The sequence below is a fragment of the Aspergillus novofumigatus genome (assembly GCF_002847465.1).
Source record: "Aspergillus novofumigatus IBT 16806 chromosome Unknown P174scaffold_2, whole genome shotgun sequence".
Taxonomy (NCBI): domain Eukaryota; kingdom Fungi; phylum Ascomycota; class Eurotiomycetes; order Eurotiales; family Aspergillaceae; genus Aspergillus; species Aspergillus novofumigatus.
In genome coordinates, this window is record NW_020194275.1 from 925687 (window position 1) to 943642 (window position 17956).

The 17956-nt window shown below is 50.1% G+C and overlaps 4 protein-coding genes across 4 annotated transcripts; all 4 read left to right on the forward strand.

Moving 5' to 3' along the window:
• The first annotated feature begins 3418 nt into the window (after window positions 1-3418).
• On the forward strand, window positions 3419-5285 carry P174DRAFT_438390 (WD repeat RBAP46/RBAP48/MSI1 family protein). Its single transcript, XM_024826526.1, has 6 exons — window positions 3419-3569; window positions 3627-3689; window positions 3753-3858; window positions 3913-4374; window positions 4428-4913; window positions 4972-5285. Exons 1-6 carry the CDS (start codon window positions 3551-3553, stop codon window positions 5144-5146), a joined length of 1311 nt encoding a protein of 436 aa, XP_024685199.1. The 5' UTR covers window positions 3419-3550; the 3' UTR covers window positions 5147-5285.
• Window positions 5286-6372: 1087 nt separating this feature from the next.
• P174DRAFT_417627 (GTP cyclohydrolase I) lies at window positions 6373-7561 on the forward strand (the record flags this gene model as incomplete). The annotated part of the gene is made up of 4 exons (XM_024824620.1): window positions 6373-6630; window positions 6689-6821; window positions 6895-7199; window positions 7259-7561. 4 exons carry the CDS (start codon window positions 6373-6375, stop codon window positions 7559-7561), a joined length of 999 nt encoding a protein of 332 aa, XP_024685200.1.
• Window positions 7562-8527: 966 nt separating this feature from the next.
• Window positions 8528-10834, forward strand: P174DRAFT_417628 (uncharacterized protein; the record flags this gene model as incomplete). Its single annotated transcript, XM_024824621.1, has 2 exons — window positions 8528-8546; window positions 8613-10834. 2 exons carry the CDS (start codon window positions 8528-8530, stop codon window positions 10832-10834), a joined length of 2241 nt encoding a protein of 746 aa, XP_024685201.1.
• A 2237-nt stretch (window positions 10835-13071) lies between these two features.
• On the forward strand, window positions 13072-16497 carry P174DRAFT_83256 (putative protein kinase). Its single transcript, XM_024832473.1, has 2 exons — window positions 13072-14372; window positions 14444-16497. Exons 1-2 carry the CDS (start codon window positions 13210-13212, stop codon window positions 16350-16352), a joined length of 3072 nt encoding a protein of 1023 aa, XP_024685202.1. The 5' UTR covers window positions 13072-13209; the 3' UTR covers window positions 16353-16497.
• The last annotated feature ends 1459 nt before the right edge of the window (window positions 16498-17956 follow it).

Consider the following 17956-nt stretch of genomic DNA (forward strand, 5'->3'; position numbering starts at 1 on the left):
CCTTGCCGTCTTCGTGTCCTGTAATGTGCACTGGTCTACCATAATTGAAATCGCCCAAGAAAAAGGCACGCGAGCCTTCCGGGAATTCCTTCTCGATGGGCAGGGCATCACGTTCGATGAAGCGCTCATCGGGGTTGATAACTTCGTCCACGACGAGCTGTAGCGCATAGTCGGTTTCCTGCCCTGGAATATCGGCGAATTCCTTGATTGTAGCACCCTCGTCTGTTTTGATCAGACCCTTGAGAAGTTGAACGTGCACCATTGACTCAACGGGGCCAATAATAGTGCCAAGTCTGCGGCTGTACATCCCTTCGATCTTATCTGCCTTTTTCTTCCACTGATCGATTTGGGCCTCAGTGTGAGGGATGGAAACCACATGATTCTCTCCTTCCGGAAGGAGATAATCGAACAGCTCATCAGATACACGGATGATAAGAGCTTCCTGCAGAAATGGATAGCCGACAAAGACACGCTTCCCAAGCTTCTGCTTTGCCAGCTCAATACTCGATCTGCTCCCCGGGTCGAGTACAGTGATAACCATACTCTCGTTGCGACTCTCCTGTTGGAAAACGCACACGCCGTGGAAACCAAGCTGGCCTACGTGGGGTAGAGTCTTCAAACTTGGGAAACCAGCCAATGCAGCCGCTCCAAGCTGGACACCCTCGACCAAGCCAACATAAGGTTCCAAGCCATCCATGGTAGGCAGATCAAAAATGTTCTCAATGCAATGGCAGCTGGGGATATCAGGGAAGACACCAGGGAGAGATGAAGGGTAGGTGAAGTTCACTTCCGGTGAGTAAGTAAACTTGAGACTAACCCCAAACCCATTTCGCGCTTTTTCTTCTGGAGTCAAGAGGTGCTCTCTGGTGGCAAGAGCTTCCAAGAGGCGACGTTCATCAATGAATGGAATTTTGACAACAGCCTCCCATTCCATCTTCTTGCCGTTCATATCCAATTCAAAATCACGCGGGTAGAAGTCGATGATGGGCGATTCTGGGGACGTCATTAAGTCTCGGAACGCGGCAGGCACAATTTGCTTGCTTCGGTCAGGTAAGACACCCATGAGCTGCTCATAAGGCTTGAACGGTTGGCCCAGTTTGAAATTCATGTCCGCGTTTAGACCCTTGATCACGTCTAGTCATGGTCAGCAAAAGAATGAGATGCTCAGGAAAGTCGTGGTAACGACTGGGAGGAGAAAAGTTATTATGTCAGACGAGTAGCCAGCACGTACCAGAAATCATGGGCGCATAATGATACTTGAAGAACCAGGGCCAAGACGCAATGCCTCTGTAATAATAATACAGAACCCATTGAAGACCTTGCACATAATTTTCCGTCAGTTTCCGCATTTCCTCGTGATTGTCGAGACCCCATCCAAATTTGCTCATGTAATATTTGTCTTTCCAGTCCTGGAATTTTTCCTCGTACTTCTTCTCTGCTGCTTTCTGGGCTTCCTCGGGGGAAATCTCCTGGACCTTCGCATTGTCATATCTCCGAATGACACGCTGTACGGCCATAGACGCCTCTTCATCTTCCTCCTCTTCGCTGTCGTCATCCTCGTTGGCAGGCAGTTGAAGCCTGATGAATCGGTCTCCGTGTTCGTCCGCAACTGTGGTCCACGGTAGTCGCAGGTCGTCTGCAAGTTGCTCCACAAACTTGCGATCACGAGCCGGTAGTGTGGGAGAAAGATCTAGAGGCTTTGAACCTGATGCCTTCTCAGGCCTGTTCAAAACATACTTTTTGATTTCTTTGAAAAGCTCCTTCTGGGCTGGCGTGAGAGTCAGGCCCTTTGGCTTCTCTTGGAACTCAGAACCGTTCTCGACGCCATTCCGTTTGGCGTTAATCCACCTCGCGTCAGAGTATTCGGCTTCAAAGAAGCGAAACTCAACATCACTCAGAGCTTCAACAAGCATACCGAGGCGCTTTAGGTTGATGACACCTCCCTCGTTGACGTAGCCACCCATTTTTGGCAAGACGTCCTTGTAGATCTTAAACATTAGCGAGAGGGCTCCCTCGTTGATGTGCAGATTAGGAAGATTAGGCAAGAAATCGTTTCCAACGAAGAAAGCCATCAGGATAAAGTCATCGATGACCCGTTCCATATCAAAGGGGAAATCCAGAACTCCCTCCTGTTCCAATTCCTGAAACTCCAATTCCAGGTATTCTCGAACCATACAAAGATGCAAGAGGTAGAAGTTTTGGTGCTCAAGTTCCTTAGGCTTCTTCTGGACTTGGCGACCAAATGTCACCTCTTCACGAAGGAGACAGAAATGAGGATCATGACTAAGAAGGCCCAACATGATCAAGTCCGCATCAAGACCATAGAGACAGTGACGAATGTTGGGGTCATACCCTGGCTGTGCTTTCGCATGCCGGATATACTCCATGATCTTATGTTCACCTTCTCCCGGTACTTCATGACCCGACAGCACAATATCTACCCCTTGCCAATCTTTGTCCTCTGAGATTTTCTTGCTGATGAAATACTTCAGTTGTTGCGTCAGCTTTGCCATGAACTCCGTACCGGGAGTGATACAGTTGCTGTCGAATGGATCCTCTTTCGGCATCTCGATTCCCTGGGCTATGGCCTTCTCCTTTGCAACCTCAGCATCCAGGGCTGTTCTAAACCGTCTCGCACGCTGTTGATTCATCTTCGCGCGAGGAGCGACACCGTCAACCGCCATGAAGAACAACTTCCTTGGCTTGATCTTGCCGTACAAATGCTCGATATAGTTGAAGATCGCTATAAACATCTTATCCTCCGTCATGCGAAACGTGGGAGAATCGCTGTCTTTATGTGTACAATTATGAATAATACCGTTCATGTCGAGATAAAGCGCATCGAATTCAGGTATCCGATTCTCCGCGATCAACATGGAGATCGTGGGGTAGCGCTCGCTGAGCCAGCGGAAGAACTTGGGAACACCCATGGCGAATGAATGCGAAGTGTATTCTAATAAGAATGAAGTTGGTCAGTCAATCAGGTGCGGCAGCGTCGCAGACTGTTGTTGTTGTCGCCGTCGTAACTGGTCGTCAAAAATCGATGAAGAACCCAAGCTCGGAGGCAAACCATTCACTGAATGGTAATATAGTCGTAGACAAAAAAGGAACGACTGGGTATCTTCAGGGAATGTAAGACACAAAGACGAAAAGTAAAGGGAAAAAGGACTAGCACTGGAAGCCTAGAAAAGCGAAATAGGCGGCTGAGGCGCCTTCTCGAGGAATAGCAGTTCAATAAGTGGTGATATGAATCTGAAGCAGTGACTCCTCCAAGTGACCACTTTGCGACCTTTGCGGAGTAGAGCCGGCTCCAAGGCCATTCCGCCAAGCCGCTATTCCTAAAGTGGAATGGTTGGTTACGGCGCCAATTAACGCGCTCCCGATGGAAAGGTCGCGTTTCTCAGAGAGAGCGCTCGATGCACAAGTCAAAGCTCTACTCCAACCCCATTGAAGCTCCTATACCTTGCCAATTACCCTGATCTTCACTCTTGCGCAGGCCAGATTAGTCTATTTGGATTTTAAGAGGTATTCCGTGCACCAACAGGACATCATGGAGCCCTACGACGACGGTATAACCTCCGAATTACCTCTCTTTGTGCGACAATAACTGACATGTTTCGTCGCAGCTGTTGTTGAGGAGCATGAGGAGCAGGAAGAAGAGCGTACGGAGGAGAAGATTATCAACGAAGGTATTCTAGATCGACCTCGTTGACTGGCGTCGCTCTCGTTTGACTAATGCGGACCTTGATCAGAATACAAGACATGGAAGAAGAACGCACCTTTTCTTTACGACATGATCCTCAGCACAGCACTAGAATGGCCTACACTCACAACACAATGGCTTCCCGATAAGCAAGAGTATGTACATCGTTCATCTGCTTTGCGCGCAACAATAAACTGACTCGTTTTCAGGGTCCCGGATAAACCGTATTCTACTCATCGCCTACTGATCGGCACACACACTTCTAGCGATGCGCAAAATTATTTGCAAATTGCTCATGTCCAACTCCCCAATCCTTCTGCTCCCAATCCCGACGACTACGATGAGGAGCGCGGGGAAATCGGAGGGTATGGCGGCAGCTCTAAGAAGGCGCCCATGGAAATCAAGTTCAACATCGTGCAGAAGATTGATCACAAGGGCGAAGTCAACAAGGCCCGGTATCAGCCACAGAACCCCAACATTATCGCTACCATGTGCACAGACGGCAGGGTTATGGTCTGGGATCGCTCGAAACACCCGAGTCTGCCAACGGGCCAAGTCAACCCTCAGATGGAGCTCATCGGCCATACGAAAGAAGGATTCGGTCTCAGCTGGAGTCCGCATACTGCGGGACAACTTGTTACCGGCAGCGAGGACAAGACAGTCCGAATCTGGTAAGAAATTTGTATTCGCTCTGCTTGCACTGGTAACTGATCATTTGACACAGGGATTTGACGACATATTCAAAGGCCAACAAGTTACTGAAGCCTTCCAGAACTTACACTCACCATTCGTCCATCGTCAACGATGTTCAGTATCATCCTCTTCACTCGTCCCTTATTGGCACTGTATCCGACGACATCACTCTTCAGATTCTCGACATTCGAGAATCAGAGACAACTCGTGCAGCTGCATCTGCAGAGGGTCAACACCGCGACGCCATCAATGCCATTGCTTTCAATCCCGCCGCCGAGACCGTTCTAGCAACCGGGTCTGCCGATAAGACGATAGGTCTTTGGGATCTGCGAAACTTGAAAACTAAACTGCACTCGTTGGAAAGCCACACTGACTCGGTTACTTCAATCTCATGGCATCCTTTCGAAGAAGCTGTTCTGGCCAGCGCGAGTTATGACCGTAAGATCGCTTTTTGGGATCTCAGTAGGGCAGGCGAGGAACAGACTCCTGAAGATGCCCAAGACGGCCCACCAGAGCTGTATGTCATCTAGCATTCTTTCTGTTGTTCGTCTATTCGATACTAATTTCCTGTCCAGTCTCTTCCAGCACGGCGGGCATACCAACCGCATTTCTGACTTCAGTTGGAATCTGAACGATCCGTGGGTTCTTTGCTCTGCTGCCGAGGACAATCTACTCCAAGTATGGAAGGTCGCCGATGCGATTGTTGGCAAAGATTTGGAGGATGTGCCAACCGAGGAGCTGGAACCTTGATTTAGAGAGTTGATGGAGGATGATGTCCAGAATATTGATACATGTACGGTGAGGTCTAGTCAATTACATTGTCGACAGTACACAGCATAGCTGCGCATATTAGTGCAATTATTAAAATATCAAGTGTGAAGAAGTTCGGGAAAGAATGAAAAGCTGAATGTATCCGATACGTTTCCTTTCGATGATTGAAATTGTAGCAAAAACAAACAGGAGAACAACCGAATTTTATACTGGCCTTATCTGCCAGCCCTTATCAGGACACTTCGGGGTGCCATTCTCTTCCTCGTAACACAGCAACCATTCGATCATCTATGGTGGAAGAAATATAGAATTGTTATATGACTCGATCATGCCTCTAGATATCCATTGCGAACCAAGCACGGGTCAGGCCAAACCGTAAAAGAGTCGGACACTCTTTTCCCCTCAACCTGATATCCGTACACTTCTAGTATATCTGACTTCTCATTGTTGAAGATAACAATAATTGCCGTTATATACTTGATACATATACCACGGAATGCCGAGGCTACTGCAACCATGCATGGCAGATGCACGTCATATATATATGGCTGAATTAATTTCAGGACAGAACTTGATGTTTCGTTTCCATCCCACATTGTTCCTTATCCAAGACTCCATTGGAGGCAATACAATGACCGTCATTGCATGTCATAGGCGATGACTCAACTAATTCTATGAGCAATTGACTAATTGAGTGGTATAATCAAAGTAATCAGCGCAGGAGGCGAATGGCCCTAGGCCACTAATTTAACCTGAACTACGCCAAACTGGGACTAGCCAACCCCCCGCCTGCAGTTCTCTCTCCAACGGTTGTTTATGTACCAATAATTTTGCCTCCTGAGCCAGGCGGTGAGAGACGCCGATGAAATCAGATCGGCGTTGGACAACTTTCGGAGGGGTCAAGTTCCTCCGAAAAAGAAGAATTACTAGCTAACGGCCTAGTAATTCAAAACGCCGACCTCCGTTGAACTGAACTTTCCCCCCTCTCCCTCTCCTCGCAATAAATGATGATTATTATTCTCTCGCTGCTTGTTTGTTCAATCTAGGACGTCCTCTATTGTCGTGTTCTGAGCGCTCGATTCGGTTACTCATCTGATTGACTCTGTGATCAAGGCGCCGTCCGGCCGATCCTCTTTACCACTACAAATCTCACCCTCCCTATCGCCCCTCCACTTTTGTATCCTCGATTACCTCCAGGATCAGCCATGAGCTCCGGATCTCCTCCTCCAGGCCCAAAGCCTAAGTCTGCTATTCCATCTCACCTTTTGAATGGTAGCTCTCCTCTTCACCCTTCCAATACCACTGGCGGTCGTGACGCTCGTGAGCGCGAGAGTCTAAACTCATCCATCCGCTCCTCTTTTGCTCCTCGCATCCCCGCTGAGTTCAACTTGCCGGAAATAGAAACTCATCATGTCAGCGATGCCGCCGATACCTATAATGGACCTGTTCGGAATTCAGGCATTGTCAGGTAGATCAGCTCTTGTTGATCAAAAAGAAACAAAGCTGATCCTGTTCATCCAGGCCTACCTTGAGCGATCCCCCGCGAGACCCCAGAGACGAGGGCGGTGCTTTAACCCCCCGGCAAGTGCCAGTCGACCATCTAGCCCGTACACTTCGAATCCTCCAATTGACTTTGACGGGTTGAGTTGGCCTTGTAAGTCACTGTCGTGGTCTTGGCTCTTGGATTACTGTCTAGTTGATCATGTACTAATTGACTCTGTGGATAGGCCCCGGCACGAGAGCACGATTGGAATCTACTCCTGAGCAAACTGAAGAGCGCATTCAGAAACTTGCAGGTGCTGTAAGAACCATTTTTGAATGCATTGGAGAGGACCCGGAAAGAGAAGGTCTGCGGGAGACCCCCGAGAGATATGCCAAGGCTATGCTCTACTTCACCAAAGGCTACGAAGAAAATGTCAGGGATCTTGTCAATGGAGCAGTTTTCCATGAGGACCACGATGAGCTGGTCATTGTCAAGGATATTGAGGTGTTTTCCCTCTGCGAACATCACATGGTACCTTTTACTGGGAAGGTAAGAATGTCATCCGTGATTTTCGAATATGTCCACTGATAAAATTCCTTGGGATACAGATGCATATCGGATACATCCCTGACCGTCGGGTGCTTGGTCTTTCCAAGCTAGCCCGGCTGGCGGAGATGTTCTCCCGAAGACTTCAGGTGCAAGAACGTCTCACCAAGCAAGTTGCCCTCGCCATCTCGGAGGTTCTGAAACCCCGCGGCGTTGGTGTCGTCATGGAATCCTCCCACCTTTGTATGGTGATGCGTGGTGTGCAGAAGACCAGCAGCACCACGACAACCAGCTGCATGCTTGGTTGCATGCGGTCCAGCGCGAAGACCCGGGAAGAGTTCTTGACGCTCCTCAATAGAAAGTGACGCTCAGACTGAGCCAGAATATCTGGGTTTTTAAGATTTGTTACCCCGTTTTAACAGTGGATGACATTTACGATTCGCATAAGGAGTTATGGTGGTTACCTTTCAACAGGTCGTCGGCTGTTGGCATTTTGTTTTCTGGATGATGTCCCAAACAAGGAGTTCTGTTTTCTTCTTATCATACACAAAAGACTCTCTTACATCTTTGCATATGCAAATATTTTGTATAATTTTCTCTTTCATCTCTTGTTGGTCCAGAGCTTCGAGGCATCTTACGAATTTTGGTTTATTCATCCACACAGAGCTGGAGGATCGGAGATTGGTGACAGGTCAAAAACAGATAGACGACGGAAATACAGGTCCTCACTAACATCTAGGCGTCCTATATAACATATCTTGGATGTTGGACTCGAACCTTGTCACTTGGCTGGCGTGTTTGATTGATTCAACACTACAATCACTTTGCAAGTTCATAAACTGACTTTGTCTACTACATATTCAGCATACTATAAGGTCATTGCTACAAAATTCTGATGAATACGCATCTTCTTGGATTGGTCCCTAACCCGCCGAGACTGTCCATGGCTCGTTTTGTGCCCTGACCACCTTCAGTTGGAAAGGTGAATGTCAACGGAGATCTGCCGTATTCTGCTGTGGTGATGCAGTAGTGAGGGTTCAAGCATCGTGCTTTGGACCGCTGGTCTTAGTCAGGTGGTGGTTGTGTTTTGGATATTCACTTTCAACGCGCGTGTCAAAATTCACCACACGATGATCCCGAGTCCTTTGTTTACATCTCTTTCTTGTTTATCGCTCTTCTCTTGACGCACCTTTAACCATCCTCTGTATCTCTTAACAAACATTTCCTTCCAGTCAGTACCTTGCTCGGCATTTCCTGTAGACATTGTTCATTTACCAACAACAGGTCCGTCTTTCCCTTCATCGCACCAGAGTGTCTGGGAGCAAACGCCAATGGCACGAACCATTCAGAGTGAGTTGACTCCAAGTGCTCATGAAAGTGGGGAAAGGATTACTGCTAACCACAGGTACACTGTAGCGGACCGCAAACAGTCCAAAGCACCTACCAGGCCTGAACGCACTCCTGATGAGTTGGAGGCCGGCGAAGCTCTAATACTCCTCTCCAGGGGGTTTGGAGAGCGCGCAGCAGGCCCGAAACAGTCCTCAAACACAAACATGCAGACAGAAAATGATCAGGGTAACTACCAAACGCAGAACAACCGGGGTGTGCCCGCGAATACCAATTTCCGTCTTCGTCAGAACACGGCATTGGCCCAAGCAGGTGGTAGGATGCAGATGCCTCAAAACGTTCCACAGCCACCGGCGAATGTTGCCTTGCCGGCAATGCAAGCGGGCCCCTATTGGAACGGTAACCCAGCCGCAGCACAGCGAGTTGCTTTGACGGGCCAGGAGGCGCTGCAGGCATATCTGATCAGACAACAGATCCTTGCAGGTGTGGCTCCCCAAGACATTATCATGATGAGAGGACCACCGCAGCATGGACGTCAAGCCGTCCCACCACTGGTGCAGATAACGAACCAAGGTGTTTGTGCTCCTGTCATACCTCCCGCGACATTCAACGGCGTGTTTCACCCATTTCCGATGTTGCCTGTTCAGCAGAACATACCCAATGTACCGGCACCTACGGCGGCACCTGATGTTCCCTATCCTGCTGTTGCACCTGGTATTCCTGCTCAAGCCACTAGAGCACCTCAGTGTCATTGTCCTCCTAATGGGCCTATGATGCCACAGGAAGCTGGCCAATTTCATGTTCAACGACCCTTGAACAGATATCATCCTGACGCTGCAGCAATGGCTGGTTTGGATGCAAACATGCCTGCTCAAAACCGAGTGGTCTTACCAGCGGCTATGCAGCCCAATGGGCAGCAGCCTCAAGGCACACATTTTCTACTCGCCAGGACTATAGCGGAAAGAAATGTGAACATGCCCGCAAATAATATGCCAGCGAGACATATTGGAAATCTTATGAAGACAGCTGGGCCTCAACGTCCGTCGCGCAAAACACCCCAAATCAAAACCGAGTCTCCTGAGCTTGAGGAGGTCCTTGCAAATCAAGTTGACCATACTGGCATTCGGAAGACCGTACTCGAGGCAACCGGGCGCAGACGTCTGCTTCCCCAACCGCATACTGCGCCCCAGCCTCCCAACGGCGGGCATAGATCTGCATCCAATGCCACAGACACTAGGCAATCTTCGGCCATACCGACTGCCGCAGCGCAGAGCGCAAACAACGCCGCACAGCATACTCGCAACGAAAGCAAAAGCAGCAGGCGCCATAATTACAACATGCTCAAGTCCCTCATTTGCCATCCATCTATGGCGTTTTTGGTATTTGACCATCTTGAAATAGAGGATGTGGTCAGTCTGCATCTTAGTTGCAAGCGTGTCCATCAATTTGTGAGGAGCGTTCTGGCAATAATCGTCATGCGTAAGGCGGCACAGAAAGCGCCCGAATCACTGTGCGCATTTCCGTTTCTTTGCTATAAACGACTTTGTGATCGCTGGTCGGCGCCACCCGGGCTGAAATTGAACGATGTAACTTACATCATACCCTCAGTTCGGTGGTTGAAGATGGTCTTGTTCCGCGAGGCGGTCGTCACGGACATCATGGAGCGCATGGCTGACAAGGGCTGGAAACTGCCCAACCGATGTGCCACGGTTGTGAAGAAGCTCTGGTTCTTGATGGACATTCCGGACAACAGACGTCGGACCTGGACAATCAGAAAGAAGACACTATGGACTGACAACGATCTATTCCTCGCAGCTTATTTCATTGTGCAGCTGGATATGCTCTTCATGGACAGCCGCGCGAGGAAGAAGCAAGGTAGCATGAGACGCCTGCTCATGGCCCAGCCCAGCTTGACTCTGCTGTGGGATGTACTCAGGGACGGCGCGTTGACTACGCATTACGAGACACTCAAGGCATACGTGCGCTGGCAGTATATCCCCCGGGCACATGAAGCGGGTTTGTTTGTTTTTGGCGTGCCACCTAATGAGGTTGGTTCTCTACAGTGGGAAGGATACGGCCGAATGGCAAGAAATGTTAAATTTCAGCGACCAGACGAGCTTGTTTTGAGAGAGATCAAGGACCGGAATCTTGACATGCAGCGTATGTATGTGGACATTATCCTATCTCATGAGGTTGAGCCCAAGGAAGATGCTTCACCATACAGGTGGCATGAGGAGATCATGAAGGAGTTCGGAAACTTGCCTTGGATGCAGGTCGTGAACGTGAAATGACTTAATGACTGCATGACTGCATGACTGAGATACAACGAGGCCTGTTATGTTCAAAGCATGTAGGTGATGGCTTAAGGTTGGGGAATTGGGGCAGCTTCGTGGGTGGTTCCGGCGGTTTCTGTTAGTGTAGATATGGTATCGCTCTTTCAAAGCGGACAATGTAAGTAGTACTTGAAATTCTAAAACGCACTATGTAGGTTCATCTTTTGTATGAAGTTACCTAAGGTAGACCTATTAAAATGAGAAGTTCTGTACCATTCTCCGTCAACAGCTGTTGGAGGGGGATGGCCGAGGTAAAGTCACGTGCCGCCGGAGCGGTCTTTCTTGTCTCCGCGAGTCGGAACAGGAAGGGAAGCCACAACTTGACGTTCTCCCCACGGACACCATCAACCATCATCTCGTATACTTGCCAATAGATTCCAAGATATGACATATCACCATAAGATAGAACTCGGATCAGAAGGGGAGAATACTACTGTATCTTTTTCTGATGCTTGTCACATTTGGGATGGTCGAGGGTCGCCAGCCGGGCAGTCCTCGGCACTAACCCTGACCCAACCCACCATGTCCGTTGTTCCGCACATCAACACCACGAACAAAGACGTTGAACTGCAACGACGCTGCCTGGGAGGACTGAACTCTCTACGGCAATTTCGTGTTCTCATTTTTGATTTTATCGCTCTATCCGCGCATGCAAGAAACCCACGTTTGTTTCAGTGATTATTCACCAGGTATGCTTCTTACATGATTGCATTCAAGATATGAGGCCTGCTAGTACAAAGACTAGCCCACAGATCAAGTCCAGAGACAGTCTCTCACGGAGTGACAAGGAGCTCGGCTAAGTATACTGAGCTTCCACTGTACCTTTTATCAGTCAAATTCTGGTTTACCGGCTTCGCCCGAAGTTCACCAACATGCGAATATTGGCAGTAAAAGACGGATGATCTAGGTGATATGTCGACTTGTTTGCGTGTTTTTGTCGTTCGTGGGTAGATATCAACAGCAAAGACCAAGTATCACTCTGCTGATGTACCCATTTTGTGGATCGATAAGAAGTTCCGGACAGGCGGTCCCTTCTGGGCACAGCTGAGGATGCCTCGTCCACTGAGTGCATACAGGTGGCAGCGGATTAGAACCGACTATATTTGAGGGTTCCATTGCAGCTTAGGCTGCTGATCAAGTACTAACAAAACCAGGGAGGGCCATGGTCTTACACTCAGACGTCGTTGACGGGATTAGTCCTAAACGTCCTTGAGCGTCTCCTTGGTCACGCTGTCCGTTTCTTGTCTTTTGCTTGCCGTAGATAGGGGCTTTTTCCCAACCATTGGAGCAACGAAAGATGTCTTTCACAGGCAAGAGGCTCCTGAGCCAGGCACGGGAAGAATCTGGAAGCTGACCATCTGGAAAGAATGACGCGCGAGCATTAGCTCGGGCATCACATTTCCTGAGATTGGTTAAGGGAGAGATAAGACACGGTAAGAGCAAAGAGTGAGAGAAACAGGGCAGTCAACGGTCTCCAGACTGTTCCATTTCTAGCCAATGGTACCGGCCAAACTCGAGGCATAATTGGGCGCTTCTTCATGGAAGGACAGTGTTCCATGCTGGCCAAGCTGAGTGAGCAGAACCCGTGGCAGCAGCATTGTGCTTATGGTGACTCGGTCTTCCATCGCCCTCTGCTTGAAGCCAGGGCTCCATCGAGCAACATTCGTAGTAGATCCGACTGTGTGTCAGGCGAACACGGCAGTGGAAGCTCAACTGTGGGAAGAGCGGAGTATTAGCTTGTCGACTCGTCAAGTGCACTCGTGCTATGTCAGGCGTACACATGATGGCTCGAACGAATTCCCACGCAGCACCTTACCGCATAGATGAACAACTAGTAGAGTCAGTACTGTCACTGGTCGGCGTGACAGTTACTGTTCACAAGTCACATAATATTGAGGTGTGGCCTTATCTGTTTGAGCGAAATTCCCCAGGTGCGTCTTCTCTCAGGGGATTTTCCACCCAGGCTTTCCCACCTTTGACTGAGAAGCTTGCGTTCTCATGTTCCCTTACTTCTTTTTTCCTGTCTTTTTTTGTCACTGCGCACTACTCACAGTGATATACTCCCAACTAGGGCCCTTCCCACCTCGGAAAAACCACCCTCCGCATTATCCATTCATGCTTCTTTCCCGCCCGACAAGACTTACCAAAAGTGAACGCGGCCGACACACGCTCCGAATTGACTAGACGAAGGACAAGGCTCCACCGGAATATCCTACGATCACACTTACACGCTAATTCATCCGTTCTCCAGTCGGCGGGTTCATCCCATGCCCACTGCCTTTATTTCATACTATATCTAGTTTTTAAAACCAGATGCACCTCAAGAAATTTTCATGGCTGGGTCCCGTAACAGTCCGCTGTTGAGAGACCAGTGGAGCGCCCCCATCGATACCAGAGATCAGAGGGACAGAGGAAGGCAGAGGCCTCGAGGGTCGAACCGTGATAGAGGGAGGGACAGATTCCGCGACAGAGAGCGTCGTCGCCGGTCCAAAGGGAACGGACCTATTCCCCCGTTACGGTCGCCGCCACCTTCGCGTGCTCATCCCCAATCAGAGCTTGGAGGACCTCGTTCATATCGTGAATTCTCTCCGAATAACACCTCTCCGCGTGGTTCATCCGGTCTGCCGTACTCTGAGCCCAGACAACGCCAGAATCAAGATCATCACCAGTTTGCCGAGCCTCAGCCTTTGGAAGGCGAGAGACCGACCGGAAAAGATTATCGAAGGGACAACTCTCCATCTGCACCTCCTCCATTCAAGCGAAAGAGAACGCAGAGTCCGTCGCCAGTGAGACCCTACTCACCTCGACAAGACCCTAGCCATCACCATCCGGCCTCGGAGCAGTTTGGCGAATTCGATCGGGGCTATCCTCATAAAAAACGTGGACGATTTCCGGGGCGTGGCAGGGCGCGTCGAAGGTCTCCTAGAAGAGGAAGAGACCGGCGTAGGAAGGAATCCGATCGCTTCAAGGGTCTCAAGTCCCCTCCACGTGGTCCCAGGTCGCCGAGGAATCCCCGCGAGCGATTTAACAGCCCGGACCCTGCAGGCGATATCGACCAAGAGTATCGCCATCGATCGCCTTCTCGCCATTCCATTAACTCAACTGGTTCAAGATTTTCGGCGACCTCGCGTCACAGTTCCAGGATTGACGCAACAATGAATCCTAGGCCAGTTCAGTCTGCTATGGACAGTTCCTTTAGATCTCCATCGCCCCCTCGACCAGTCCCCAGCTTCGATGCTGAAAGTACCGGCGTCCCTGCAGATGGAGACCCCAATGCGCGTGAAACGTTCCCTTTCCATGGGGAGCGGGCATTGAATGCCAATAACAACCAGCGCTCTCACCCCTCACGACCACAGGCGGACACGAGTCAATACTCCACCTCACCAAAGTACGGCCCATCAAGTAATTCCTATCAGGGATCCCCTCAATCTACGTCACCTCACCCTGGAGGACGTGGGGGTCTGACTGGGCAATCTCCTTATCACAGGCCGCAAGGGTGAGCTTTCTTATTTACTAAATCAGAAACATGTCAACATTAGTGCGAGGCTAACTCTACGCTGCGAACAGGTCTTCACATTCATCTCCATATCGTCAAAACAATTATCCTTCACAGGGCGGCTCGCAAGACCAGTACAGTCAGGGTCAAGCTCCGCCGACTGGCCCAGCCAACCACCCTCAATCGTATTCGGGTCCTTCCTACCGTGGTGGGCATTCAGGTTATCGTGGAAACTTCCAAAATTATGGCCGCGACCGGCGATTTTCTGGCTCTGGTCACTCATCCTACAATACTGGGCCGTCCGGGCGAGGCCGTTTTAACAGTTTCCAATGGAGTGCTCGCGGCCGCGGCGGCTCTCCCAGCCCTCATACCACTCATGCGGAGCCCTCACAAAGCCCTGCGCCCCTTCCAGCGGCAGAAGAGCAGAGCTTCGCAGGGGAGGGAGACAGAGACCAAGCTTTCGGGTCTCCGAGCAGAGATCTACAAGGCGTGGATCAAGGTTCAAAACCCTCTTCCGAGGATGGGGATTTTCGGAAGATGTCTCGACCTACACAACCGTCCGACACCAACTCCACGCCGAATAAAGGCGGCAAGTTTAGCTTCGCCTTCAAAGCCAAAACCACACCTGCCCCTGCCCCCAAGCCAGTTCCAGATCTGGCACAGAGGATGCAGGCTCGAGAACCTCCACCTCGTGTTGCTGAGCCTCCTCGCAGCAGAGTGCCTCTTGGCCCACCGCCGCGATTCAAACCTGAACCACGCTTTGACCGCCGCGATCGAGACAGAGACCGGGATCGGCACCGAAATCGTGATCGGGACAGAGGGAGACGCGACCGGAGAGATTTTCGACGAGAGCCGCGTGATTTCCGTGAGCCTAGAGATATTCGCGACAACCGAAAGGAAGATCGCCGCTTTGACCAGCGACACGAAGGCAGGAAAGATGATCGTCGGCAGGACCCTCGTCCACCTCGCGGTCCTCGGGAACGTTCTCCGGCCGTGAAGCAACCCCGAGTATTAACCCGACCAAAGCCTCGGCCTACTCTCCCAGAAGAGTACGCGAAGTCCGATTCCGTTTATTACCGAAAGCCAGGGAACGAGTCCGTCATCGGTGCTGGCACCTACGGAAAAGTCTTTAAAGCAATACACGTCTATACCCAAAGGAAGGTGGCCCTCAAAAAGATACGTATGGAAGGCGAGAAAGACGGTTTCCCTGTTACGGCTGTCCGAGAAATCAAGCTCCTCCAGCACCTTCGCAACCATAATGTGGTCAGTTTACTCGAAGTTATGGTCGAGAGGAATGAGTGTTTTATGGTCTTCGAATACCTTTCGCACGATCTCACAGGTCTCATTAATCACCCTACCTTCACCCTCACCGCTGCTCACAAGAAGGATCTCGCCAAGCAAATGTTTGACGGCTTGAACTACCTCCACCACCGGGGCGTTCTGCACCGCGACATCAAGGCAGCAAATATCCTCATCAGCAATAGGGGCTTGTTGAAGTTCGCAGATTTCGGATTGGCGCGGTTTTTCTCTAAGAGCCGCCAACTTGATTACACCAACCGTGTGATTACGATCTGGTATCGGCCACCGGAGCTTCTTCTCGGAGAAACCAGATATGGTCCTGCCGTGGACGTTTGGAGCGCGGGCTGTGTGTTTGTCGAATTGTTTACAAAGAAGGCTGTCTTTCCCGGGGAAGGGGGCGAAATCAGTCAGCTTGAAAAGCTCTATGCCTCTCTTGGAACGCCTACGCGGGCTGAATGGCCTGACCTTGTGGAGATGCCCTGGTTTGAGCTCATGCGGCCGACGGAGCGCAAGAAGCGAGTCTTTGAAGACGTATACCGGGAAGTACTGTCACCAGCGGCTTTGGACCTAGTTTCTCAGATCTTCCGATACGATCCTACAAAGCGACCCTCAGCGGAGGAAGTACTGACGCACTCCTATTTTGTGTCAGAGGAGCCAGCTCCGCAACAAGCTATTGAGTAAGTTTGCTCAGTATCTCTCTCGGTTGGACTATGACTAACAGTTGCAGGTTGGAAAATATCGAGGGCGACTGGCATGAATTTGAGTCCAAAGCACTGCGCAAGGAGAAGGACAAGGAAGCTCGTCGCGCAGAGTATCAGAAAGATAAAGAGAAAAGGAAAGCCGCTTTGTCGGCTCCGCAAAGCGAAAGGGAGACGAAGCGCGTCAGACAAGACGTGGAGGAGAACCCACAGCCCTCGGCCCAGCCTACTGAACAGTAGATTCATGCTTTGCGCTCTTCTGCGCCGCATATATGCTCCATACTAGTCATGGAATTGTCTTTGTCGTTGCGACACTACGTAAGCGACACTACATAATCCGCCGCCTGACTCGCCACAGGCGTCAGGTGTTGATGAGACTTTCGTCTTCACATTACGAGCAAACATCCTGCTCCAAATCTCGCTTGCTCTGTCTGGAGGAAGAGGGAGCGAGAGAAAGTACTCTAATTCTGTGGTTTAATGGGTGGCATGCGCAGGATCTACGGATTCGATCTAGCTAAGATATCCTTCTATTACGAATTGAGAATTGAGAGCCTGTGTGACAGGCAAATGTATAGACTCAGCTTCAATTCGATCCAAATTATTCTAAGAGACATTGAAAGATGATCATACTCTTTTCCCGGTAGATGACAGCAGCGGATGACAGACGGACAACCTCACGCTTACGCTCTGTCGTGTTGCAAGATGCTAAGAGGGACGAGTCATATAATTAGAGCATTGAAGCCCCAAGAGAATCCAGAAAAATGGAGGGCAGAAGTTACATACTACGTGAAGACCTTGTCAGCAACAGAAAAATGAAGAAACAAAAGGCAGTCAGGGAAGTGTATTGGCGTCTTGCGACAATCAGACTTTGCCATTGAACCTCACGCTCAACCAGCCAGGCCATTCCAGCAGGATAGAGGCGGTTGAGCACCTCGGATTACCAGAGTACGAGTGCTTCGTCATGCATGCAAGGAGAACAACAAACAGGAAAAGCCAACGTGGCCCACGATGGAGGACGGAAAGGAACACACGCACCGGCTCTACAAACGAACATGAATCGTTATTTGTTACAATTTAGTAAATTCAAGAACGGGGTATAGATGCTGCAATCGAAGCCAAATCATATTGGATCAAAGTAAACAAATGGGTATTCTAGGGGGTGGAATGTCCCGTCGATCAGGTCATCACCGCATCATGGGTAGCTGGAAAGCCCTCGTGATGATGGTTTTAGACGCGGGGATTCTGTAGAGAATTCATCTCGACGCACTCATCGGAATCGCCAGAGCAGTGGAAGCGGTATAACGATACGCAGCCAGCGATGATTTGAGTCGGTGGTCTTGGGTTTTGTTAAAAGAAGAAAAAAAGAAGAGGAAGAAAAAGAGAGGATTTTCTTTTAAGGAGGGGGAAAAAAGAGCAGGAAAAACGATGGTGCGGGCGGAGAAGGGCGGGACGGATGATGATTGGCTGGCTGCCAGAGGAGGGGAGCGGCAGAGCTCGAAGGAAACGTGAAAGGCCAATAACCGGCGGATTTTGGGCAGTGGAAACGGTCCTTGAGTTCCTTGAGTGGTGATGATTCTGCTTTCTAGG